This window comes from Heterodontus francisci, chromosome 4 (genome assembly GCF_036365525.1).
Source record: "Heterodontus francisci isolate sHetFra1 chromosome 4, sHetFra1.hap1, whole genome shotgun sequence".
In the NCBI taxonomy this organism is placed as follows: Eukaryota; Metazoa; Chordata; class Chondrichthyes; order Heterodontiformes; family Heterodontidae; genus Heterodontus; species Heterodontus francisci.
The window spans coordinates 137,230,273-137,257,808 of record NC_090374.1 but is presented as its reverse complement, the minus strand read 5'-3'; the positions used below and the strand labels follow the sequence as shown (position 1 = coordinate 137,257,808).

The window sequence follows — 27,536 nt, the reverse complement described above, 5'->3', positions numbered from 1 at the left end:
ACTTCCATCTTACAAAGCCCCACTCTTGCTCACAGCCATTTATGTGCACTTTAAGCCTTTTCCTACCTCCAAGCCCGTCCTGGTAATCTGTTCCTAGGCCCTGCTCCTGTACTCCCAATCTATATGTGCTGCAAACCTTTATCCTGCCTTTCGCTGTTTTCACTCTGGCTCAGTGGGAAGCACTCTCACTTCTGAGTCAGAAGGTTGAAGGTTCCATTCCAGAGAGTTGAGCAAAAAAATCTAGGCTGATGCTGCAGTGCAGTACTGACAGAGTGCTGCACTGTTCGGAGTGCCGACTTTTGGATGAAACGTTAAATGTCTGTCCTCTCAGATGGACGGATGTAAGCGATCCAATGGCACTGTTTCAAAGAAGAGCAGGGAGGTTCTCCCTGGTCTCGTGGCCAATATTTATCCCTCAACGAGCATCTGTAAATCTGATCATTATCACATTGCTATTTTTGAGACCTTACTATGCCTAAATTGGCTGCCACATTTCCTATATTACACCAGTGACTACACTTCAAAAGTACTTCAGTGGCTGTAAAGAGCTTTGGGATGTCCAGAGGCCATGAAAGATGCTATATAAATGCAGATCTTTATTTCTTTTTCTTTCATCTGATCTCTCAATACCATTTTTCGAAGCCACACTGCTGTTTCTTCCCACTCACAGCCATTCTGAAGTTTCCAAGTTTTTTCCTGCCCTATTTTAGTGACCTGAACTCACATCTCGGTCTGCTATTTCTACAGAACTGAGCTTCCATCTGTTGTTGAAGGAATACATTATCCTCTGGGTGAAGAATTAAAGCTCCATTAAACACATTTATGAAGAGTATGATCTCCCTCACCTTCTCTACCTGCCACCACATACTCACCTTTCTAACGTCGTTCGAAAGCCAAACACCAATATCAAATGTAAAGCCATTGCTACTTCTGTTACAGCACTAGATTGATTCAACAACTACAGATCACTAAGGATGGAAGTAAAGAGAGACCTAATATGTAATGGGAGGATGACAGGGGAAGGGATGCAGATGGGACAATAAATTTGGCTAAAGCAGATGAGGAAAAGGTAGGGATGTGAGTTGATGACATCAGGAGAAAGAGCTACTAAAACAGAACGCAATATAAATACAACCATTAATGCCTACAAATCACATTTTCCTCAGACTTGCTCTGACATTAAATCCAACCTACAATACCCTATCATGAAGCCAATCACATCCCATCTGAAAGGAAAGAAACAAAGAACAAGAAAAACAAAAAAATAAGACCGCACAGAGAAAGGCAACAAACAAGAAAATACGAAAGATTACTGCAAGACAAAAAATGTAATTAGAAGAGTAAACAATATGAACACAGCAGAGAACTAATATCTTCCAACACAGCTACTTTTAGATTACTAGTTTTGAAAAGTTTGAATACTATGTTATTGAAATAGAGGATAAAGGACATATATGATTATCGCCTTGTTTACCTGCAGAGAACACAATAATGTTTTTAATTATAATTTCTGCAGTGATACTAGATACAGATAAATTTAACATTTATGCAGTAGTAAATTTCAATAAGCTGCTCACTAGCACAATCCTCTGCCAAATGTTCCCAACCAAATTCTGTGCAGAAATCTAAGCTGTTGGATGGGACTTGGGCACCTCCCTTCCTCGCATTTCCTGCAATGCATTATTGGCTACATCGAATCACAGTGCAGCCTGCACTTTTACAATAGTTACATAGTAAATGTACAAGCTACTTCCAGGGTTAGGATTTCATTCTATCCAGAATTCATTGACTTTCTTCAGGGTGTCAATCCAATATAAATAAATAATGTAAATTGGCTTTTTTTTATTCCGAGGCACATATTGAGTTCTCAGATTTGTTTAATTTCCCCAGAGAGTAGGTGGCATGCTCTGGCTTTATGAAGACCAGATGTTGGGAAATCACAGAACCAGTACATGTAAAAAAACAGGCGTGAGTAAATAATGATTTATCCTATTTGTTAGGACCAGGCAAGAAAGGTGTCTAGGGGTCTTTTACTGTCTTCACCTGGTCTTATTGTAACAGGGTTTAATTTTAAACACACTATGTTTTGAGCTCCCCCTTTGTGAATCCTTGTTCACAGCTTTCCAATTGTAAGGCAAAGAAATGGGCACAAAAAGGCCGCCTTAGGTTTAAAGACGAAAAGTGAAATTTATTAAACCTTAAACTCTAATCGGTTAACGCCTACGGATATACGACGCGCCCATGCTCGCATGCGCATGCGATACACTCATGCAAATAGGGACAGAAAAGAGCAGAAGAAAAATAAAATGGAGAGGTTTGAGGCAGTCTCTAAAGGGGGTTTCTTGTTACTGTTTCTGTGGTTCCAGCTCGCCGTAGAGTCCTTGATTGTAGACAACTCTTACTTTTCGTTGGGGCCCAGTATTCTTCTTAAACCTTGTTCACTGTAGGTGACTCTTCTCTCTTGGTGTTCATGTGTCTTCAATGGTTTCCGATGCTGGTGAGAGCAGATGAGAGCAGACAGGAGAGAGGTGTTCTCAGTTCAGGAGCTATCAGCCTTCTCATTTCAAATTCTTTGTTGGAAGCTCAAATTCAAAAAGCTCCAACAGACAGTCAGTCATGTGGCCAAACTGGCCCGACCACATCTGTTTGTGTATTCGGCCATCTTAGTAGTTAACCTGGAATGCTTTAACGTCTGGTAATCAAAAGTCCATTGTGGATTAAATTGAAGTAGGGAATAGCCCCTTTGTTCTTTGAAGTACTATCTGTGGATATGCTAATGTCTCTCTCCAGCCAAAGTTTCCAATTGTTTTTTAAAGCAAGTTCTTTCTTCACCATCAGCAGTTTAAAATCAATGTTCATGTGGCGAAATTAATTTTCCTTATTCTTGGCAGTTGGGGGTTTGCCTGACATATTTCATTGACTGGATTCAAGCTAGTTCACAAACAAGCTGCCTGTAGATAGGTTTTTAGTTGCCTTATTAGAGGGTGACATTTTTACAGTTAATGCTTTTAGCAAAATAAAGTCAAAAGCAGTACAAAATAGGGCTTTTTCGTGCTGTGTGCTGTCTTTTTCAGTAAGATTTTCAACATGAGGGATTTGCTCCATGAGTTTTCAGAGTTCTGAAAATTTAGCAGCGGCTTCGCTTGAATTACAAAGAAAACTTCCAAATAGTTGTTAAAGTTTGATATATCTCAGCAAACACAAGATAAAGGTCTCGCTGAGATCAGTTCTTACCCGTCTACTAGACACTGTCAGCCTGTATTTACTTTCTGATCCCTTTATCTGCATATTTTTGGAAAAGTACTGCTTGAATGAATTGGGAATATGACTCATTCCATTAATGAAAGAGCTAAGTAATCCAGAACAAGGGCAAAACAAAAATTGTGCAGAGCACTTGAATAAACAGGAAATCATTGCAGTCACATAGGAGTGTGGATTTCACTGCACAGGAGAGTCTTTTTAGCATTGGATCACTGAAGTAAAATAACCAAAACCTTACCCAACTCAAGCACAGCTTGGAAAACATCTTTAAACAAAGACAGAGGAATGCCATCTGTTCAAAAAACAGGACTTTGTTTTAACATAAATCATGTTCTGATTAGATTCGATTAATGTTCAAAAGGTATACAAATGTCAAAAATGGATCTAATTGTGCTTGGCATGAGCCAAAAACTTAATGCCTATGTGGTAATCACTTGTTAGTTATGGTTCACACATTATTATGCAATACTGAATACTGTAGGAGATAATTGGTGGAAATCAAACCCTGTACTCAAAGCACTATATTAGTGTTGCATGCTGGTGCTTGGGCAATCAACTGACAAGACATGGTCTCGTACCCCCACCAGGATTTCTGCTGTTAGCAGGAGAACCAAAGGACCTGTACACTCCCCAGGGCAAGTGGGCAGTGTGGGAAAAAAAATGCTACTGAGTCAAGCCCAGGATGCACTTGTGCATCAACCAATTGGCAGCTACCTGGGGCAGGATTTTTGCCCCATTATGGGGGAAAGTATGGAGATGGGTGGGCGTGAAAATGAGCACTGCCAGCCCCTCATACTGGTCTGCCATCGCCATTCTGACTGCTGGCGATTTTGCTCGAGATTGGGGGAAGGCAGTATCCAGCAACCTGCCCTATTCAGATAATTGGCCAATTGATCTTGCTAACAACTTGTCAGTTCGTCAAGGGCCCGTTTGGAATTTTGGTGGGGGGCGCACAGGTTATACGATGCATCAGTCCAAGTGGAAGCAGGCAGCAACACAGTGGGGAGCCAGTGATGGCTGTGTCATGCAATTAGATGGGCCCATAACAGGGTACATGGCTGAGAGGGGTACTTCGCCTTTGGCACACATCAGGTGCCATCGGGTGAGCAGCGGTAGCAGAGCAAGTGGAGGGTGTGGTGGCCTTCCAGGGATTGTGGGGCCATTCGGGGAAAGGGGGATCCAGTAAGCATTTTGAGTCCAGCTGACCACAAGCAAGGCAACAGCTAGACATGGGATTAAGGTACTCACTGATAGGGACGAATAATGATGAGGATCAGCATCCTCAGGAGCAGATGCAGAGCCTCAGACATCTGGAGGGCAGAGGAGAAGAATGAGGGGCATGAAGGCCATACCCTCAGCATCGAGTGTACTGCCGAGGAAGATGTTGCCTGGACATGTCAAGAGAATCAGTGAACAGAATCAGGAGTCTTTGCCTATCTAGACAGATGTTGTCTTGATCCTCTTCGCTGTCCTCCTCCCCTGCACCCCTCCACTCATCCTGCCTCTAACTAAAAATTGTGCTCAGTCTTGACTCCTCAGGTGAAATTGATTTGCGGCAGTAGTACAAGACTGGCAATGGCGAATCAGCAGCTCATTTTATATCCCACCATTTTTTTCTCCATTGAAGTCAATGGTGGGTGTATAATGCTGCTGATCCAATATCGCTCATTTCGTGCTATTGGCAAAGATCTATTTCACCCTCCTTTGCACACAGTGCCACAGAAGATCGATCAGGCTCAGTAAGTTATTTTACAATAGAAAAACACTGTGCTGCCAATCACTTTGAACTCAAACAATTTATCTATAACTTATACACAATGCTTCTGTAAACTTTCTCTGGTCACCACTGTTTCTCCTTATTAAGTCAGTAGTTATCTATATTGGCTGATGTGATGGTTCACTTAGGAATGAAAATAAAGCTTTGAGCAGATTTGTTCCAGAATGGGTCCAGGCATAACATTTGTATCTAATTCAGACTGTTAATTTTCGAGAGAAGATATCTGTCTCCTATAGCTAACAGAAGGCAGGCTGGCTGTGTTTGTTCCTGGAATTATTCCTAATAGGACATTTATTCATAATTTCACACTTCACATATTATTGAGACATAAGTTGGGGGGCTGCTCAGACCTTTTATTCATCTATGGTTTGTGAAATGGTGTGATAGCTTAGTTAACACTAGCTGCTCGTTGCTTTAACGACATCAACTTAGATTTTTTTTAAAGAAGCAATTTGCTTATTTTGGACTGTCAAGCAGAAAAGGACTTCATACAGTTTTGTGCTGATAGGCATGTATACTCCCCACCCAGCTATTAAGCCTAGTCGAGAATTTTTATAATAGCAAGATGTTGGGCTGGATTTTGTGTATGAGGTGGGTCTTCCTGCTCCCATCGCCCCCTCCCCCCACCCCCCCCCCCCCCCACCCACAACCTAGAGTGATCCTCCAGTCGTTTTACATCAAAGTTTCATTTAAGACGGAGAACCCACCTCCACAAGCTGCCCGCCAATCACAGGGCCGGCAGCTCGGCAGTATCGGCAGCGTAACCGAGACCAGTGGTCGCTGCCAGTACTTCAGAGGCCTTGGTCCCAGCACTCTCTTCTCATACAGTATAAAGTTGTTGCTTCCCTTTACGTTGGTATTCTTGCAGATTGTCCTGATTGGGGCAGGATTAAAAGCTTCGACAAAATGTCTCTATTTTCAGCAGTACTCAAGTTCTGTACTACCAAATGACTAAATCACAGTTTATTAAAACCATTTTTATTCACGTTACGTAGAGTGACGAATTACTAAATAGAATCAGGATAATTATCGATGACAGATATTTTAGGGCAGATGTTACCAGTAAAATCAGTGAAATTCCCTAGTAATGATGCTAGGACCCCTTTTGTTCTCATGTTGAATGTGTCATGTCATTTAGTAATAGTTGCCAGCACTAATGCAATATTAGGGTATATCAGTAATCCAGACAGTATAAAGATAATGGGCTGCATTTTACAGCCCCCCCACCTCACCCCCGACGTTGAGGGTCGTGGTGGGGGGGTGCCGGAAATGTCTCTGGGAGAGACCTGGCCCAATATTGCTGGCTGCAAGGCCTCTCAGCGACGGGCACAGCATAAATATAGTCAAAAAAGTGCAAATGAATGAATTAAATACTTGCCCCTCTTGCTGTCTGTTCCGGTGCGATATCGATGGCGACAGGCACTGCCGCACCTTCAGATTTCCATTCGGAGATCCGTTGTGGGGTACTGGTGGGGAGGGGGGAGCAGATAAGTATTTCAGTGCAGGGCGGGGGGGACAGGATCAAACTATTCTGATTGGTGCAGGGAATGGTGTGAAGTGGTTGAAATTAAAAGTTCATGAACTTTGGGGGGCAAAAGTCAAGGAAAGTATTTTGCGGCGGGGTGAGAGGGCAAAGAATGAACTGAACAGATATTGGGGGGGTGGTGGGAGAGGGGATAGAAACATTTTAAGTTTTTAAATTAAATCGAACATGCCTATTCCTTTAAATATTTAAACGAAATGTAAAGGCTGGAAGCCCTTTAAAAATGGCGTCGGCGCCTGCACAGTGGTGCCGGACACCATTGCCGGGTCGGACTGCCCGCCCCCTCTACGTCATCAGCGGGGTGGGGGGGGGGTGGCGGGGGTATCGCGGTGGCCCCGCGATGAGTGGTCCGCAGGAGCGAGCATTTAATATCCAGCCCAATATATAAAATGCTGGTGAACCCACAGTTTGAAAAATGCTACAATTTTGATTGCTGTTCTAACAAAGAAAGAAGGACATTGGCACGAGTGCAAGAAGGTTAATCGGGGATGGCATCAGATCTTGGATGGATGAATGAACTATGAAGGCAGGATTTATAAAAACTAAATTTGCTCCCCCTTACCGAAAAAAGATGTAAATTTCTTTTCAAAAATAATGACGGATACTGTTGGGGATAGATGTGAGGAAATTATTTTTGTTTTGATCAGAAAAGAAGTAAAAATTATAATCATAAACGACATAAACTCCTAGCCAGAGGTGATTTAAAGATAAACTACTTCACAGGGAGCTGTTGACATATGACACTGGGTCTCGCTAGCAATGGGCATGGTGATGGACATACGAACATATGAATTAGGAGCAGGAGTAGGCCACTCGGCCCCTCGAGCCTAGTCCGCCACTCAACAAGATCATGGCTAATCTGATTGTAACCTCAACTCCACATTCCCGCCTACCCCCGATAACCTTTCACCCCCTTGCTTATCAAGAATCTATCTACCTCCTCCTTAAAAATATTCAAAGACTCTGCTTCCACCACCTTTTGAGGAAGAGAGTTCCAAAGACTCACGACCCTCTGAGAGAAAAATTTATCCTCATCTCTGTCTTAAATGGGCTCCCCCTTTATTTTTGAATAGTGACCCCTATTTCTAGATTCTCCCACTCGAGGAAACATCCTTTCCACATCCACCTTGTCAAGACCCCTCAGAATCTTATATGTTTCAATCAAATCGCCTCTTACTCTTCTAAACTCCAGCAGATACAAGCCGAGCCTGTCCAGCCTTTCCTCATAAGACAACCCACCCATTCCAGGTATTAGTCTAGTAAACCTTCTCTGAACTGCTTCCAACGCATTTACCTCCTTCCTTAAATAAGGAGACCAATACTATGTACAGTACTCCAGATGTGGTCTTACCAATGCCCTGTATAACTGAAGCATAATCTCCCTACTTCTGTATTCAATTGCCCTCACAATAAATGATGACATTCTATTAGCTTCCTGGAGATGGGCTACAACATTGTAGCTTAGATTTTCTGACCTGTCCCCACCGTCAGTGAGGCTCCACATTGGGAGCGGAGCCTCATAAAATTCCACAGTGAAGCAAACCACAGTACTTTGAATGGTAACTTCCTTGCAGCATTGAATAAAGTGATGGACAAGTTCCTAATTCAATAGAGTGATTAAGACTTGTTGCCAAGGCAGGAAGAACACATAAATAGCTAAGGCACCCTTGTACATCAAATTATGATAGGGTGAAGTTAGTGTGGTGAATTGTCTTTTCTCATTCTTCTGTTCTGTCTGTTCAATTTTTAAGTACAATGTAGGTTGGCTCACAGAAAGTCACACCTGCTTGTGATACCTATCTGTGCTAAGATATTGCTTTCTGTTTATATCTTCAGATTCTAGTGCAAAGTAACAATCTTTCAGAACGTGTAATGATCCTGGAAGGGAAAATCGAGGAAATTACTATTCCTGAGAAAGTGGACATCATTATTTCAGAACCTATGGGATATTTGTTATTTAATGAGAGGATGCTCGAAAGCTACCTCCATGCAAAAAAGTGGTTGAAGCCAAATGGTAGGTCAACAAACGCAGAGACATGTAACTTGTAGTCAGAATGTTTATAAGTTGCCTAAGGTGGGGTGTGAGATCAGTTGCTGTGATATTAGTGCTAATGTGAATGGGAGGTGAATAAATTGAAGAATCTAGCAATATTTTGAAGGAGGGGTGAAGCTTTTGTGTTTTTTTTTTAGCAAGGATATTTGTATTGGGAATGGAACTATCTACTTTTGGGACCCAGTGTTAGCATCAAGTGCTCTGAAGTCAGGCTAGATGCAAAGTAAAGCTTCTTTGGTTCTGTTCCTAACAATGTCCTTTTACTGGGTTAAGAAGGAAGAGGCCCACTGTGATAGTTCCTTTCCCCCATTAGCCATTTGGATGCTTTCCCAGGGTGAGGTATCTAATTCCTGAATTGTGGATAGCTTGATAAAGTGTGACCTCACTAGTTTTAAAAACTGTTGAGGTCACCCAAATTAAAGGGTTTATTTAGGCCCTTTACTGCTGGTAGCAAGAGGACACTCAATCGAGGCTGCATTAAACCCCAGATTCCAGAGGCAAAAGGACAATGTTCTAACCGACTGCAACCCCAGACTTAACTATCCAGAAAGAAAATCGTTGTAGCATGTACCTCCTTACAGTACATAAAATCCTTGACTAGCAAGGATCGTGCTATAATGAAGGTGAAGTATCTTATTTTTAAATAGAGCACCTGTTCATGCTGTGCATTGGTGCTCAGTGGTGGGACCGCAGGTTTGTATCTGTAATTTCCCCGGTGATAAATTTTTAATGACTATGGAGAAATGCCAAGCATCCTGCCTACGTACAAAGAGGCATCAGAGAGTCAGACACCCTGACTTCTCTTCCACATTTTTATGCTTTAATGAAAATAATGATAACATTAGCTATCCATTAAAATAAGGCACTATTTAATTTTATATTCACTATTATAGCCCTGTTCAAGATAGCATATTTACCCCGCTGCTGTGTATGTTTTCTTAGGGATGATGTTTCCTACTTTTGGTGATGTTCATCTAGCTCCGTTTTCTGATGAGCAGCTTTACATGGAACACTACACGAGGGCAAATTTCTGGTATGTCCTCATGAGAGGCTCTGGCAATGTTTGATATCACCATCTGTAAATCATTTCGGGCCAACTTGTTTTCTAAGAAAATGGCCAGATTAGTACTAAATGAATAGATCACCAGAGAGAAATGAAAATTGTTCTTTTGTTCTGTCCCACCTGAATACATTATGTAATTGATCTTGCAAGGTAAGATGTAGTTTATAAATACCAAACTCCAATGGGCTTAAAGTTGCTATGAACAGATGTGGGAAAGTTTAGCTTTTGTGGGTGTATTACTGCTCAGTTGTCTATTTTAATGGTATCCTGTTGCAACACTGATTAATTCTGGTAACAGCTTTGAGCAGCTTTTTCAAAATCACAGCACAGAACAAGTCTTTTTTTCGGAGTCTGTCTTTCAGAAGTGCAGTCTTCATTTATCTCATTATTTAAACAAGTTCAAAATCCCAGTGTTGAAATGTTTGCATTAGACTTGCTCTCTGCTGCCATATTTGGCATAGCCTCAGGAATTTTTACCCCACAAATCTTGACTTACCTTTATAGAAATGCCTTTAGACAAACGAAAAAGCAGCGACAATTTGCACCCATAAAATCAGAGCAATTGCCACATGTAGCCCTGATGTCTTGAGCAAACACACACACACATGTATAAAATGTCTTATGCCTTTGCACATGCACATGGTCCATTATTCAGGTCAGGCAGATTAGAAAGCAGTGGGTTAACAGGAACCAGGTGATGGAGAGGGTTTAGGTGAGGTGGGGGAAGGGGGGTGCAGTGGAGTGTGAGAGGATAGAAATGGAGAGGAGGAGAGAGTAGGGGAAGAATGCAGAAGCGGCAGGTGGGAGAGAAGGAACAACAGAAGACGATGAAGGGGTGTGTGTCGTTGGGCTAGTGCCCATTTCTTTACGGTAGCGGAGAGAAAAGAGAGAAGAAGGATGAGGGAGGAGAGTAAGAGGATAGGTAGTGGAGAAAAGGCGACAACATAAGATGGGGAAGGGTTGAGTGGCACTGGGCCAGGGCTAATCTTCCTGTCATTAGGAATGCATGCTGCACCTTTGGGGTCCAGTTCTGTCATCTTTATGTGTGGGAAGGAATTGTTTTTCTTCTTGGGAAGAGAATAAGCGTTGATTTTTTATTCAGAATAGGGAATGGTGCTGAGTTGCTTTTGGATGAGAGGCTGGATTGGGCACAAGCTGTTTCTCAGGTGGGAGGATTTGCTTTTTATAAACTGGGATGATGGTTTACTGCAGGAATACGTCCAAATTGTTCAAAGCAGGGAGCAGGCTTCAGCTCTGTAGGGTATTGGAATTCATTCCTTGAAGGGGAAGGCTGATTTTTTTCTTCAGTGGGAGGAAGGTCACTTTCATCTTCTGTGGGAATGGGTTGGAAGCCCAGATTTGTCCTCACTGTGGGCGAGAAGTGGTTTAATTCCCATGGCACTTAAGCTAGAATTTATTTTGTAGATTAGCAGCACGGGCCCACATCTAACCATGTAGTCTAAAATGTGGTGATAGACAATCGATTGTTTAAAAACAGTTTCTCCCACTGATAATAAGTTGGCAACACTGCTCAAAATGCATGGGTATGAAGCAGCGCAAGTGAAATAAGTGATCCATCACAGGAATTCAGTTTCCCTGTGAACAAAACTTTAAGGACTGTGCACATCACAGGTTTCCACAGGAGCAGAAACTCCCAGTATTTGCACATATTTCAAATAAGCTTTCTATTTGACTATTATTGACATTGCCCACATTAGTGCTCAAGTCAGCGCTGACAGCAGTTCACTGAAGCCTGTATACTTGGGTAACTCCTCAAAATAGAGTGAGTTGATCAGCACACTGTGGCTGGGTTGGTATTATCACAATCAGAAAAGTCCCTGAAATCCTAATCTAACAAACTTAGCATTTAAGTTATCTTCAATGGGCAGAACTTTCAACTTTGGCCAGTCTGTTGCCGGCAAATTTTTTCCCCCTTTGAAATTGAAAGTTCAGTCCCCTGTATCATGGACCAGCTGGTGTTTCTGTTCTTTTGCAAGAGAACACTAAAGCTGTTGATGTCTCTTCCCAGTTGAAAGATCCAAAATGCAAATTTGCTTTTAGAGTTATAGTTTATGGGATAGATCCTTGACTTTGTGCGATAGTGTAAAGCAGGTAATAGCGAGTCTAGGCAACTCACTTAATATGTCTCTCAATTTTTCCATTGGCTTTTATTGAAATAAAAATTGGGACAGATGTAAAATAGACTTCCCAGACTCATTGTCGCCTATTTTACACTATCGCACAAAGTCATGATCTACCCCTATATGTCTTTGTCAGAGATTAAATTGTCTATGACTGCTTCACGGGTTCACGAAAAGAAAATTAAACAGGTCATACTGGACTTCTCCATTCTCTGCTGTAAAAGAAAACAAACCAAGTACACAGACATCAATCTCAGGAGGTGGACACAATGTAAAAGGAAGCCACAGGGAAGTTGCATAAAAATAATTATTTTAAAGACATATGTGCCAGGAGCTTCCTCAGGAGTTCTCCCAGTTGTCTGGTGTAATTTCGGTGGAAGATTTGTAAATGTGTGAACAGTGCTTCCAACAACCTTCCACTGAAGTAATGGCAACTAATTCAGAGAACCCTCTAAAAACAAATAAATAATCTCCTGGAGCACACCTAGCAAGAAACACTTAACATGCACAACAATTAACCTTACACAGTACTTAACTTTGGCAACCTGTTCTTAAATTTAAGCCTATATTTAGGTTTTTCCCAGTGAATGGATTAATGATGTATTAGCATTTTGTGAGTATGAGACAAGAGTATGCATACATTAAAAAAATTCTACTTGTCTTTAATACTTTTACCTTAAGCATTGAGTTGTTAACGAATGTGGCTGTGCTGTGCAGGTTGCCATTGCACTGAAAGATTCTCTCTGAAGCATTAAGCAATTAGTGAAGTTATAATATTAAACTGTGCCAGATAGGTAATTTGTTCGTGGAGTGCTTCTATAAACATTTTTCTTTTGTTGCTGCTACATATTACAAAGCTTGTAAGGAGAAGGAAGAGGGAGGCCATTTGGCTGAATGTTATATATAATTAGGTCAAAAAAGAGTTTTATTGTGCCAAGAGAGAACTAGAGAAAACGTTTGAACAGATGTAATATGTATGCAAGAAAATTCTTCCAGTACTCTTGGAGCAAGGGAGATTAAAAACCCTAAAGCTGGGCTCAGTATCCTTTTTTTAATCTGAAGAGCCTTTTTAAAAAACATTGCCAAAAATAAAAACTATTGGAAGCCGTAAGACAAAATTTTGGCATTTCTAAATCAAATACTTGTCAAATTGCCAAGTGTTTCTGGTAGAATGTGTAATTTGCATATATAATAAATAAAATATGTATTGAATTTATGTATCAATAGATGTAGATATGCCACTCGAACAGATTTATTTAGAGCACAATGATGCTTTTCATTAAAATAATCATTTGAAACCATAAAGTACAGCATAATGATTAGCTTTTATCTCCCCACAAAAAAAACACAGCTCTTACTTTTCTTGATTTAATTGCTTTTAAGCTTTTTTCATGTTTATGCAATCCAATTGGAAAAGGTTGGGAGCTTCAGATGAGATGTTAATGAGCTGCATGTGACTCCAGAACCATAGGTTGCAGACCCCTTGCCCTAAAAGATAGTGGGTATCAAGTTTTTTTTTATTCGTTCATGGGTTGTGGGCATCATTGGCTAGGCCAGCATTTATTACCCATCCCTGATTGCCCTTGGGCAATAAATGGGCAAAAAAAACTTGATACTCACTATCCCTTAGAGCACGGGTCTGCAACCTACGGTTCATGTGTAAAACATGGATGTGGATTATTAACTGGCTGAAGGAATTGAAGCAGTCATTATTTCTATGGTTTCTATAGTTCTATTATAGAGGAAATTCAGTCAAAATGATGACGGTATTGTGTAAGGTGTTATAGGGGTTGGTGCTGATGCTGGCACCCTTTCTATTCCTGGTATGCATAAATGATCCGGAGTTGTAGTCTCGGCGAAAGGAGTTACATTTGCAGATGACATCAAACTATGGGAAACTGTGGACTCAGTGCTGGCAGTCATGATCTTACAAAGAGACTTCAGTTGGGGGAGGGGAAGAGGGGTGTGGTGCACTGATTCTAATTAGTGGCAAATGACATTTAATAAGGACAAATATAAAGTACTGCATTATGGAAGTAAAAATAGGCGGCGTGTGTACTTGAAGTGTGGGTTAGAATCTGTCAAGTGAGAACTTAAATGAGGCCATGTGCAAATACTGTGAGGCAGCAATCAACAAAACACATTGAATGGTGAGTTATATTGCCAAATCATTTGAGCAGGAAACCTCAGAATCATGCCAAAGCTATACTGTGCCCTGGTCAGGTTACACCTGGAGTACAGAGTACAATACTGAGTACTTTGACTAAAGGAGACCATCTAGTCTCCCCTTGGTGTTTGAGGGATGAGCTATAAGGAAGGACCTGGTAAGCTATGGCTTTCAACCTTCTCAATCTCAGAGTGGACCGTATAGAGGTACATAAGATACTTAACAGGATAGAGAAAGTTAGCCTGCAGCAACACTTTCAGATATGCCAAAGCTGCAGGACCTGAGAGCATTAGTACAGAGGGATGAGGGACAGACATTGGGACATATTTCTTCACATAGATCAACAGCAGAACTGTTTACCAGGGATGGTGGTCCATCTCAGGACACTGGACTCATTTAAAAAGTGGCTGGATGTCATAATGGGAAGGAAGTAAAGTTGGTATTTTGGAAGATTGGGATCAAACGGTTAAATAGTTGTCTTCATACAAACCTCTCCTGTGATAATAAAACCATGTTGCACAGCTTCATAGTGCCTGTGACAATGGATGTTACTGTGGTACCTAACTCAAATGTGCCCCAAGCACAGCTGCTACAAGTGACATTTACAGGCAAAACCAGAGATGAGCCAATCACAAGAAATTACCTTCAGAATAATGCCACAACAAAATCACACAAGGCATAAGTTAGGTCCCTGAGACTAGGCTCATAATCACTACTCTAATTACAATTGTCTAAATCTTCCTCTGTTAATTTACTGATTTTTTTCCCCACCCCAGGTACCAGCAGTGTTTCCATGGGATTAATCTGTCTGGTCTTTGCAGTGCAGCTATGGAAGAGTACTTCAGTCAGCCAATCGTAGTAAGTGTGACTATCAACTCTTATGCCCAGATGAAAATGAATGCCATGGGTATTAATGGTAAATTTTCAGGGTTGGCATTTCTTCTAATCAAATTAAGCTGATAAGTTGACCAATTATTGACGTAAGTACGTAGATGTTTCATTCTCTCACCTTTAGAGAAATTCAGAATTGGATCTCTTAATAAATTGAAACATATAAGGTGTGAATTTGGTTTCAAAAGTGCCACTGCAGATGGTGCTGTGGAAGAGGAGGAGCACCATTTTCCTGCTGTGTGCTGTGCCACCGGCACTTACGGAGCAAACCACGCAGCTCGCCATCTTGAAAAGAGTGCATGCGTGGACGTTTCCTGCGGGCACCGGGAGCAACTGATTTGGCACTATCCTGAGGTCACACAACTCTACCGGCAAATGTAACGCCCATCTACCAAATTTGGTCCACGCAGGGCCATTGGATGAATTCGCATGTCACTCATCAAAGATCTAGTGTTCAGCTGCAAGATGGGCCCTGCACCAGCGTAATTTACTTGCAAGGGATATCAACACAAAAAGTATTTACAATTATATTTAGGAGAAAGAGGATGGTCAAGCACATTGTGGTCCCCTTGATAGCTGATAATGATGATGATATCAATGAAAATAAGGAAATTGGCATGTTGAATATTACCTAGTGTCAGTATTTACAGTAGAGGAAGAAGTTAGCATGTCAGAAATATCAAGGAAACTAATATTGATTCAGGGACAGGGACTCACCAAAATTAACAGAAGCAAATTAACAGAATGAAGAACTTAATGGCAATAAAGAATGACAAATACCCAGGACCAAATGGTTCCCATCCCAGGGTATAAAGAAAGTAGATGACAATATTGCAGATGCCCTCACCATAATCTTCCAAAGTTCTCTAGATTGGGGAATTGTTCTCTAAATTGGAAAATTATACATTTCACTATGCTATTTAAAAAAGATGAGGTAACTTAGGCATTATAGACCAGTTAACATAACATCTGTTGTTGGGAAATTACTATAATTAAGGATAGGGTGACTGAACACCTTGAAAATTTTCAGCTGATCGGAAAGAGGCAGCATGGACTTGTAAAGGATAGGTCATGCCTGACGAATCTGATTGATTTTTTTGAAGTAGTGGACAGGAAAATGTCCATGGATGTTATTTAGATGGACTTCCAGAAGGCATTTGATAAAGTCCCCCATAAAAGACTGTTAGCTAAAATTGAAGCTTATGGAATTGAGGCAAATTATTATCCTGGTTGGAAAATTGGCTGAGCAACAGGAGACAGAGAGTAGGAATAATGGGCAGGTACTCTAATTAGCAGGATGTGACTAATGGTACCATGCAAGAATCTGTTTTGGGCCTCAACTATTTGTCATGTTTATTAGTGACTTTGGTGATGAGATAGAAAGATACCTATCCAAATTTGCCAGTAACACAAATGTAGGGTTTATGTTTCAGATCAGGTCTGTATGATTTTTCATCAGAATTTGATGAAAGGTCACACAGACCTGAAACGGTTAACTCTGTTTTTCTCTCCACAGATGCTGCCTGAACTGCTGAGTATTTTTTCAGCATTTTCAGTTTTTGTTTCAGATTTTCAGCATCTGCAGTATTTTTGCTTTTGTGCACAAAGATAGGTGGTATTATAAGCAGTGTAGATGGAAGCGTAACATTTCAGAGATATTGAAAGGTTAAGTGAATGGACAAAACTCTGGCAAATGGATTTCAATGTAGGAAAATGTGATATCATCCGCTTTGGATCTGAAAAGGTTAGAACATGGTACTTTCTAAATGGTGAAAAGCTAGAAACAGTGGATGTCCAAAGATACTCAGGGGTCCAGGTACATATATCATTAAAATGTCATGAACGGGTGCAGAAGATAATCAAAACGGCTCATGGAATGCTGGCCTTTATATCTAGGGGACTGGAATACAGAGGGGATAGAAATCATGCTTCAGCTATACAAAGCCCTGGTTAGACCACACCTGGAATAGTGTGAGCAGCTCTAGGCACCACACCTTAAGAGAGATATATTGGGCTTGGAAGGAATGCAGTGTAGGTTTACCCGAATGATATCTGGACTCCAAGGATTAAATTACAAGGAGAGAGATTACACAAACTTGGGTTGTATTTTCAGGAATTTAGAATGTTCAGGGGTGATTTGATCACAGTTTTCAAGATATTTAGGGGGAACAGGTTGGGTAGAAGGAGAGAAACCATTTCCGCTGGTTGGGGAGTCTCAGACTAGGGAACATCATCTAAAAATTAGAGCAAGATCTTTCAAGAGTGAAACCAGAAAAAACTTCAACGCACAAAAGGGTGGACGAAGTTTGGAACTCTCTTCTGCACATGGCAATTGATGCTAGGTCAATTGTAAATTTTAAGTATGAAATGGATACATTTTTGTTCTCCAAAGATATTAAGGGATATTAGGTAAATGGCATATGGAGTTCGGTCACAGATCAGCCATGGTCTCATTGAGTGGTGGAACAGGCTGGAGGGGAAATGGCCTACTCGTGTTTCTATATTAAAAGGCCACTCAACAAGTTGCTAGTGAGGTGCTTTTGACTTGCTTTTGCTTAGGCTGAGTTTGTGGAAGAACTGTGCTTGTTTCTATAGTTGTTTTTCGGCACTTGGTGCTTACATTCAGGGAGGACAGAGGAATGCATGACCAAGTATGGGGGCTGTGGTTGCAATGCCTCTTGGTCTATAACGTGACTGGGACATGGAGCAGAGAATGCAGGGAAGAGATCTCTGTAAAGAAGGAGGAAGAGGAGGAGGACTCTCCACAGAAGGACCTACCCCCCTACAGTTTTCAGAGAGCAGTTCTCCTACCTTTACCTGACCCAACAGCAATGCCTGATGTGACTCAGATTGAACATGGACGTGGCCCCTGAGCTGTGCCACCTCTTGCAGCTCGACCTTGCAGCTCACAGCAGGGTGAGGACAGCCCTGCCAGTGGCTGTGAAAATCAACTTTTACGCTTCCGGGCTGTCCCACGCAGGATAGGGAGATATTGCCAACAATTTCCAGTACAGCATCTAGAAGGCCATGGAGATGAGGGGAGTTCATTATCCTCTCACTCAGGAGGAGCAAGCAGGATGAGAGGGCACATGGTTTCGCCAGGATAGCGGGATTCCTGATAGCGCAGGGCATCACCGACTGCACGCACATGGCTCTGCAGACCCCTAACCCCATGCCCCATGTCAGCTGGGAGTGATACAGGAACCACAGGGGTTTCCACTCAATAAATGTGCAGTTGAGGTGCGACCATGCCAAGACCTTTATCTCAGGGAATGCTCGCTGCCCTGGCAGCAGACATGATGCATTTACCTTGTGCAAGTCAACCTGACCCACCATGTTCGGGCCTCCTAGAGGAACCACAGGCTGACTGCTGGGGAATAAGGCCTACCCCTTCTGCACCTGGCTGATGACCTCTTGCTGCTGTCCCGCCACGTGAACAGACCAGTCCTTCAACGAGAGCCACGGAGCCACTCGGAACGTTGCCAAGCAGGCAGTTGGCCTCCTCAAACAATGGTTTTACTGCCTTGACTGCTTGACACGAGCACTGCAGTACATGACAGAGCAGGTCTCGAAGTACGTGGCGTCACCATTATGGGGGTGCAGCCGTTACCTCCAGAGATCCAGAGGCCACCCCGGGAAGATGGGGTGGAGGAGGAGGCATCCTTGACCCCTTGTAATTGGACGGGCTGTCAGAGATTGGATTATCAGGCTCAGCTTCCAATGAGACAAGTTCTCCACACCAACATAGATCCACCATTCCCCACCATCACATCAATTTGAGATGCCCCATCATAGCGTTTCGCTGGCCAGCAAACAATACAAGACACCGACGAAAAGCTTTGCAAAACATCTTTATCCAAGAACACATTAATTGTACAAGCCAAAATAAACTATTCTCCTTTGTGCATTTCCTTAGTGCTGTCTTGCAGGCCTTTCCTGGTCTAGTACTCCAATGCAGTGCTACCCCAGAGGCTGCAGCATGGCTGATGGAAGGCTGCTGACCTCCACTAGGGGAGACTGCGGATGGTCTTGAACAGGTCAACCTCGAACAGCTCTGGCCCTTTAGGGCCTGGCTTCAGACTGCACCACCTCAGCATGGGCTGTAGCAGTCTGGGCTGGCTGGCTGAGAGGCAACAGCAAGGGCATTGCCAGAGTGGTAGTGGTGGGAGCACAAATGTTATCCCAGAGTGGCACCTCCACAATCCTAGTAATCTGGTGAAGGTTAAATTGCTAGACTGCTGTGTAAGCCTGCAAGGCCCTTGGAGCACTGCGATCCGTAGCCATGATGGCAGCAGTTTGAGTCTGCATGGAACCAAGCATGGATCTCATGACCTCAGTGTGAGCTTCCACTGCAGCATTGAGACTTTGGGTAGCTTCCGCCTATGCTGCAGTGGAAGCTGAGGCAGTGGCCACCAGACATTCCATCACGGTCAGATCTTCTACTGCAGTCATGGAGTTGGCCACCACTTTCAAGAAAAGGGTGGGCTCCAACTTCTGCACAATGCATCTGCCACATTGGAGCTGGACTCCTCCATGATCCTTCACTGGATGCTGTCTGTCAGACCTGTCGATGCCCCAAGCACCTCGGTGTGCATTGTCGTCAGCCTTCTGTAGGCTTCCCCATCGAAGATCTCATCTGAGTCCCCTGCAGCAGAATTCATGTTTGACCTCACCTTCTGGTGAAATGGCACATGAGCCACCCTTTCCCCAGCCTGGATGTAGCCCACTCATGCCTTTTGACTCACAATGTGTTTATTCTGCCTCTGTGCTCCCCTGTAGTGCTACGGAGGGAGGGAAGAAATGTCAGTGATTGTGTGTCACTGTGTTTGGGTGACGTGCCCGCCATAGCTGAATAGCTGAAGGTCTGTGGAGACTATGAGAGTTGGGTGTGAGGCTGGCATCGTTGGAAGGTGTGTTTGGATGAGGGGGCATATGTGAATGTTAGGCATGAGTCCTGAGTGCCAGGATCTGCTCCTGGGTGAGTGAGGGAGGTGTGGTGTATTGAGCAGCATGACAGGTTGATGATTTGAGATATGAAGTGGAGATGCTTCACTGACCTTGACCATGCGTGTGAGGTCATTAAATATCTTTCTGCACTGTTGCCAGGTTCTCGGTGCCAGACTCCAGGCATTGACCTCCCTGACCACCTGCTTGCACACCCTTCGGAGGACATGCCTAGATGGCCTCCTGGCCCCCATGGAAACATCATCCCTCTGCTTCTATGCAACTCTCTCACAGCGACATTGGTGAACCTTGAAACCCTCTGCCTGGGCCAGTGCTCCATTTTCCTTCACTTCGAATGTTACTGTTTTGGTTGTTTTCAGACTTGAGTGTTCTAGCGCAGCTTTCCTTTAAGAGGGACAGACTTCCTTTGAGAGCTGTAGGCTAGCCAGAGCGCATGCTAGCCTCGCATGCTCTTCGGCTCCCTGTTGTGCTGTGCAGCCAGCCAGCAGCACTGGGCTGGATGCTACAATCATGGTGTTGAACAGGCAGCACAAAGTTTACATACTGCCTGCTTCCAACAGAACTGGTGCGCACAGGTTGCTAATTGTGATCCCTGTGCCCAATTAATGGTGCAGATGAAATTTTAGCCCATAGGATTTTTCCCTTTTGAAGAGCTGAAGATTACACAAAGGCTTAGATTTCCCAATCAATGCTATTTTGGTACCAGTATTAACCTTTCTAAAATAAATAGGTTAATACTTATGTCAATCACTCCATAGCCTCGCCGCTCCCTATCTCTGAAACCTCCTCCAGCCCTGCAAACCTCCAAGAACTTTGTGTTCTTCAAATTCTGACTTCTTGTGCATCCCCGACTTTCTTTGCCCCACCATTGGCAGCTGTGGCTTCAGCTGCATAGGCTCTAAGCTCTGGAATTTCCTCCCTAAGCTTTTCCATCTCTCCTACCTCTCCTCTTTTAAGGCACTTCTTAAAACCTACCTCTTTGATGTCCTTTGATCACCTATTGAAATGTCTCCTCCTTTGTCTGATATGCCTCTGAAGTTCCATTTTGGGATGCTTTGCTATGTTAAAGGCGCTATATAAATTTAGTTTGTTGTTACAATAACACCATTCAGAAAATCTCGGCTCAAAGTTTTGACGGAGTGCTCAAAATGTTCAACGTGTTGACAGTTACACCACTCCGAAAAATAATAATAGCAGCACTAATAACATCTTGTTACATGGTAATTATGATTCATGCATCCCTAGGTTTGTTTCAGTAATGACAGTTGTGTTTTCTAAATTTATCCTATTGCCAAGTCTGCCCTTGATGGTCTCTGCACACGTACATGAATCACACTGGTACTAAATACCATACACCTACTCAATGATATTTGGCACATGGTATAAATCTCGCTCTTTCCTCCGTACTACTATTTCATCTTGTCAGGCCAAGTGGTTGCTACAAGTGCATCATTAAGCTCTCCATGAGGGCATAAGCAAAAGTGGCTCTTCCTCTGATTTACTGTTCCTCCTTTGGGGAATTATCTTCCATAACAGTGAAACTGAAATCATGAACTCTGTGTGGTATAAGGGAATAAACCAACATCGCATCATTTCATGGTGCTGTTGCACCACCATAAGAATTCCTTTATAGAGATTTCTAACATTAGTAACCTATTTAGAGGGAAAATGCAACCATTAGTATCCTTTTAATCAATGAAGTTCACTATCTTTAACGGATCTTGATGCCGTACCCTTTTTAAAAGGGAAATTGATGTTTTTCTGAACATCTTTGTGAACATTACGCTAAATTTCTGGGAAGTTCTATTAGCAAGTCTTCTTGTCTCATGTTTTCATGGTCTTATAAAATTGACTGAATAATAACTTCTCACTAAATGCCAGTTACTTATGTTCTTATTGTATAGTGAAGGGAGAAATAGAGATGGATAAGATACAAGCAGAAAACAATTTAGGAAGAGAGATATGAAGTAGAAGAATCAAATCAAAGGGACTAGTTATAAATGGGGGGAAGAAAATTCGCAGGAAAGGAACAGTACAGTGTGTGGGAAATTTAGATGATTGAGAGGTGATCTCATTGAAACATACAAAATTCTTTTAGGGCTCAACAGGATAGATGCAGGAAGGATGTTTCCCCTTGCTGGGGGGTCGAAAACCAGTCTCAGAATAAGAGGTAGGCCATTTAAGGCAGAGGCAAGGAGGAATCTCTTCACTCAGAGGGTGGTGAACCTTTGGAATTCTCCACCCCAGAGGGCTTTGGAGGCTCAGTTGAGTATATTCAAGACAGAGATCAATAGATTTCAAGATATTAAAGATATCGAGGGATTTGGGGATAGTGCAGGAAAATGACGTTGAGGTAGAAGATCAGCCATGATCTAATTGAATGGTGGAGCAGGCTCAAGGAGCCAGATGGCCTGCTCCTGCTCCTATTTCCTATGTTCCTATGAAAGCAGTTACCTTACTGGAAGGAAGATCTGGACTTAATAGCATTAGCAGAAACCTGGGCCGGTATTTTACGCCCCCTTGGGATGGTGGTGGGGGTGGGGGGAGTGTAAACTGGAGTGGGAGGCTCGGAGGGCCCTTCCTGGTAGTTAAGAGCAAGGTGAACAATATTATGATAGATAAAAGGAAAATTTCAAATAATTAGAGAGGCTAAAGGAAGACAAAACCCCAGGGTCTGACTGGGAGGTGAAGGAAGAAATTGCTAAAGCCCGAGAAATTATTTTAAAATTTGCAGACTATAATTAAGAATAGAATTGCCATGTGTCTAGATCAAGAGGAAATATTTAGAAGTAGCTGGCAGGAACTTAAAAATGAACAATTGTGTTGTGACAATCCTGATATGTTCTTTGAGGAGCTAAGAGACATGCCGTCGGGTCGGGACTGAGTGCGGACCCAATTTAAAAATCGCAGTCCTGTAGGGCATGTCTGGATCCCAACGCTTCCGGGACAGACTCCAATTTTTAAAGTGAGGGTGGGGCGGGGGGGGTGGGGGTTGGTGGAGGGAATGGGGAACCCACTCACCTCCAATTAATGTCCTGTTAAGTTCCTTGAGGAGCCTGTTAAGGGGCTGGGGTGGCCAGAACTGCAATTTTCAAACGGGATTCTGGCGAACCCGAACAGTGCATGTTCACAGCAGAGCAAAGGGAAAACTTTTTTTGATCTTGAAAATTATGGGGCCTTCGCGGCTCTTAGGCCAGATCATGGGCATTACCTCTGTTTTGGATGTTTGAACAGAGTCTTATTCTTTTATGCTGCTGGCCCCATCATGGCTGCTGTCCGCCTTTGCCACTCACACTCTGCAGGCAACTCCCGCCTCCTGGAGACGGTCGGCGCCACTAATTGGGCACCGAGCTTGTCTCCTGCCCAGTTAGGGCATTTACATTTCAAAATAGTGTCGCATGCATGACGCAGTTATGCCACGGGGTCCGGACCGGGAAATTATCCGGATGTCGGATTCCTGACCCCGTTTTGAAAGTCCGGCCAAGGTAACTGGGATAAATGCAGTGGACATAGTGTAACATGGACTTTAGGAAAGCCTTTGATAAGGTACCACATTAGTATTATTAGACAAAATTAAGCTATGGTATAGTATTAGAGGGAAGATGGTAAACTGAATTAAAAATTGGTTAGAAAGGAGTATATCTCAACCACGTACACAAGGTCAGCTTTCACAAATATGCTGAACCCAGCTTTGTCTCTGCACCACCTTTTCTGACCTGTCACTACCTCTGTGTTATCAGACTGTTTATCTGACTTCCAGTCTTGGATGAGCTGTAATTTTCTCCAGCTAAGCGTTGGGAAGATTGAAACTGCCCCTTGTTTAAGAAGGGTAGCAGGGATAATCCAGGTAATTATAGACCGGTGAGCCTGACGTCAGTGGTAGGGAAGCTGCTGGAGAAGATACTGAGGGATAGGATCTATTCCCATTTGGAAGAAAATGGGCTCATCAGTGATAGGCAACATGGTTTTGTGCAGGGAAGGTCATGTCTTACCAACTTAATAGAATTCTTTGAGGAAGTGACAAAGTTGATTGATGAGGGAAGGGCTGTCGATGTCATATACATGGACTTCAGTAAGGCGTTTGATAAGGTTCCCCATGGCAGGCTGATGGAGAAAGTGAAGGCGCTTGGGGTCCAAGGTGTACTAGCTAGATGGATAAAGAACTGGCTGGGCAACAGGAGACAGAGAGTAGCAGTAGAAGGGAGTTTCTCAAAATGGAGACGTGTGACCAGTGGTGTTCCACAGGGATCCGTGCTGGGACCACTGTTGTTTGTGATATACATTAATGATTTGGAGGAAAGTATAGGTGGACTGATTAGCAAATTTGCAGACGACACTAAGATTGGTGGAGTAGCAGATAGTGAAGGGGACTGTCAGAGAATACAGCAGAATATAGATAGATTGGAGAGTTGGGCAGAGAAATGGCAGATGGAGTTCAATCAGGGCAAATGCGAGGTGATGCATTTTGGAAGATCCAATTCAAGAGTGAACTATACAGTAAATGGAAAAGTCCTGGGGAAAATTGATGTCCAGAGAGATTTGGGTGTTCAGGTCCACTGTTCCCTGAAGGTGGCAACGCAGGTAAATAGAGTGGTCAAGAAGGCATACGGCATGCTTTCCTTCATCGGACGGGGCATTGAGTACAAGAGTTGGCAGGTCATGTTACAGTTGTATAGGACTTTGGTTCGGCCACATTTGGAATACTGCGTACAGTTCTGGTCGCCACATTATCAAAAGGATGTGGATGCTTTGGAGAGGGTGCAGAGGAGGTTCACCAGGATGTTGCCTGGTATGGAGGGCGCTAGCTATGAAGAGAGGTTGAGCAGATTAGGATTATTTTCATTAGAAAGACGGAGGTTGAGGGGGGACCTGATTGAGGTGTACAAAATCATGAGAGGTATAGACAGGGTGGATAGCTAGAGGCTTTTTCCCAGAGTGGGGGTTTCAATTACTAGAGGACACGAGTTCAAAGTGAAAGGGGAAAAGTTTAGGGGGGATATGCGTGGAAAGTTCTTTACGCAGAGGGTGGTGGGCACCTGGAACGCATTGCCAGCGGAGGTGGTAGATGCGGGCACGATGGAGTCTTTTAAGATGTATCTAGACAGATACATGAATGGGCAGGAAGAAAAGAGATACAGAACCTTAGAAAATAGACGACATGTTTAGAGAGAGGATCTGGATCGGCGCAGGCTTGGAGGGCCGAAGGGCCTGTTCCTGTGCTGTAATTATCTTTGTTCTTTGTTCTTTGTTTGCCATCTTTGCCATCGCACTCCCCATCCCCACATCCACTCATTACAAACTCCATCCCCTCTTCCTGGCCATTATCTTAGGCTGAACCAGATTTTTGGAACCTCAGTGTCCTCTTTGACGCCAAGTTGAAGTTATGCCCCCATATTTTCTCAATCACAAAAAGTGCCTCCTTCCAGAGTAGTCCATCCTTTGGGCCTGTAATTTATTTGTTTCCTTTTTTAAAAAATAAAGTACCATTCATCTTTCCCAGGCCTGTGCTAATAGCAATCTACAGCCACTTGGTAGCAGGCATATGAGAATGGGCTAGGGTGATTCACACTGTAGCTTGTTCTATTCATTCTTGTGATCGAGGAGTTGTTTACTTGTTCTTGATTGCACTACTTGTATGGAGGCTGTGGACAACCTGCTGCAATTGCATGTGGCACTTCACTGGAGCGCCAGTGTACTGCTGTAACACATTGCCCTTTTTCTCTATCAAGTAACATATTTATCATCAGATTGAAAGTTAGATTGTTGCAAATTACATTATTACTTCATGGACTTCAAAAGTAGATTGTGCTTTATTCTTACAGGAATTTTCAGGCCATCATAATGTATTTGACATTTCCTATTTTAGGATACTTTTGATGTTGTAATTTTGATGGCACGGTCTTTCAAGTACACGGTGAATTTTCTGGAATCCAAAGAAGATGATTTGCATAGGTGAGTGGATGCTGCAGTTGAAATCCTAACTTGTTCTGCAATAAATAAAATTGCTGAAATTAACTGTGTGGACATCTAGAGCTGAGGTGTGACATACTCAGAGTAATGGATGTCGAAAAGTGTGTTACAAGGATATAGGTGGCAGAGATGAATTTGCCATCTTCTTGATAAGGGATGTCAGTGATGGACATTTTTCTACATTTTGCACTTAGTGTCAGAATTTAACATTAGTTGCAATATAGCACTTCTTTTACTTTGCCTTCACAATCTGACGAGCAGCATGTTATTGTGCCTGTGTGAATTTTTATGCTTCCCATACTAGTCTTCGGTGAGATTACCAGTTTAATGCCAGGTATGTGCTATGACCATATGCTTACCAGGAGCTGGTTTCAAAATCTTGCAATTTCAGAGAGAAAGGAAATGTTAGAGGTCAGTGGCCTTGCCCACTGCTTGCATCTATTGAAAATTTGAGCATGAGCTGCAGAAGACTTTCTAACTGTTATTTAAATGGACAGAAAATTGTGTGCATCACGCACCTAAAATTCAATATTTGCTCTGAGCCAGCGAAACTACCCACTGTGAGGATGAAGTTGGAAAATTACTCGTATTCATTTTATTATTCTGTGCTGGACTCAAGGCCAGATGTCATGTGAAAATACAGCATTTTTCCCCCTGTATTTCTTAAGGTAATCAGAATCATAATAAATAGCTTTTTGTTCCAAGTACTTGTAACAATTTTTAAATTTACTCTTGTAGAATGGAGATCCCCTTTGTTTTCCGAATTCTTCAGTCTGGACTTGTCCATGGCTTGGCATTTTGGTTTGATGTAGCATTTGTGGGCTCACAGTAAGTATATTTTGTTTCTCATAAAGTCCCATTTTACTACTTAAGGAGTTTGCGTTTTTGTTAATTTCATGAAATTTCTGTTTTCGGAATTTAACAAAATAACTGATTCAACCTACCTCCATAGGAAATACTTTTTGCCATTATTTAGGGGCTCTGTTGGACCATTTCTTCTCAATTTATTATTTGTAGGAGGACCTTGAAGTCTCTTCTCCCTAATGACAACAACATCTTGCATATACATATATAGTTCCTTTAGAAAAATATTTCAAGGTGCTTCACAAAGGCACAATCAGACAAAAATGGATGCTGAGACAAAGATGATACTGGGAAAAGTGACCAAAAGCATTCTCAAAAGAGGTGGGTTGAAGTAAGACTTTAAAGGAGAAGAAGGCGGAGAGGTTTAGCAAGAGAATTCAAGTGTAGGACTTAAGTGGCTAAAGGCACAGCTGCCAATAGTGGGTCAAAGGTGTTTCGGGGGTGGGGGGGGGGGGGAGGGGGAAGAGGAGAACACAAAGCCCAGATACAGAGGAACACAGAGTTCATTGGGGTAAGTTGGAGATCTGGAAATTACAGAAATAAGATAGGGCAAAACTATGAAGGGATTTAAACATGAAGATGAGAATTTTAATTTGAGGTATTGAGGAACTAGAGACCAATATTGGCCAGCAACAACAGGGGTGATGAACAAGCGGGACTTGGTGTGGAATAGGATACCGACTGTAGAGTTTTGTATGGGCTATGGTTAACGGAGGGTGGATTATGAAGAAAAGCCAGAAGGGCATTGAAATAGTCATGGTTGGACGGAACAAGTCATGGATAAGGTTTCAGCAGCAGATGATCTGAGGCAGGGGCGGGTGATCTTATGGAGATAGAAGTA

The 27,536-nt window shown here is 42.7% G+C and overlaps 1 protein-coding gene across 1 annotated transcript in view; it reads left to right on the top strand.

Moving 5' to 3' along the window:
- LOC137369264 (histone-arginine methyltransferase CARM1-like) overlaps positions 1-27,536 on the top strand; it is a 110,946-nt gene that overhangs the window by 61,936 nt on the left and 21,474 nt on the right. Inside the window, exons 6-10 of the mRNA XM_068030213.1 lie at positions 8,418-8,595; positions 9,577-9,667; positions 14,782-14,863; positions 25,728-25,813; positions 26,570-26,659. Coding sequence (XP_067886314.1) covers positions 8,418-8,595; positions 9,577-9,667; positions 14,782-14,863; positions 25,728-25,813; positions 26,570-26,659 — 527 coding nt within the window. The remainder of the gene's footprint in view (positions 1-8,417; positions 8,596-9,576; positions 9,668-14,781; positions 14,864-25,727; positions 25,814-26,569; positions 26,660-27,536) is intronic.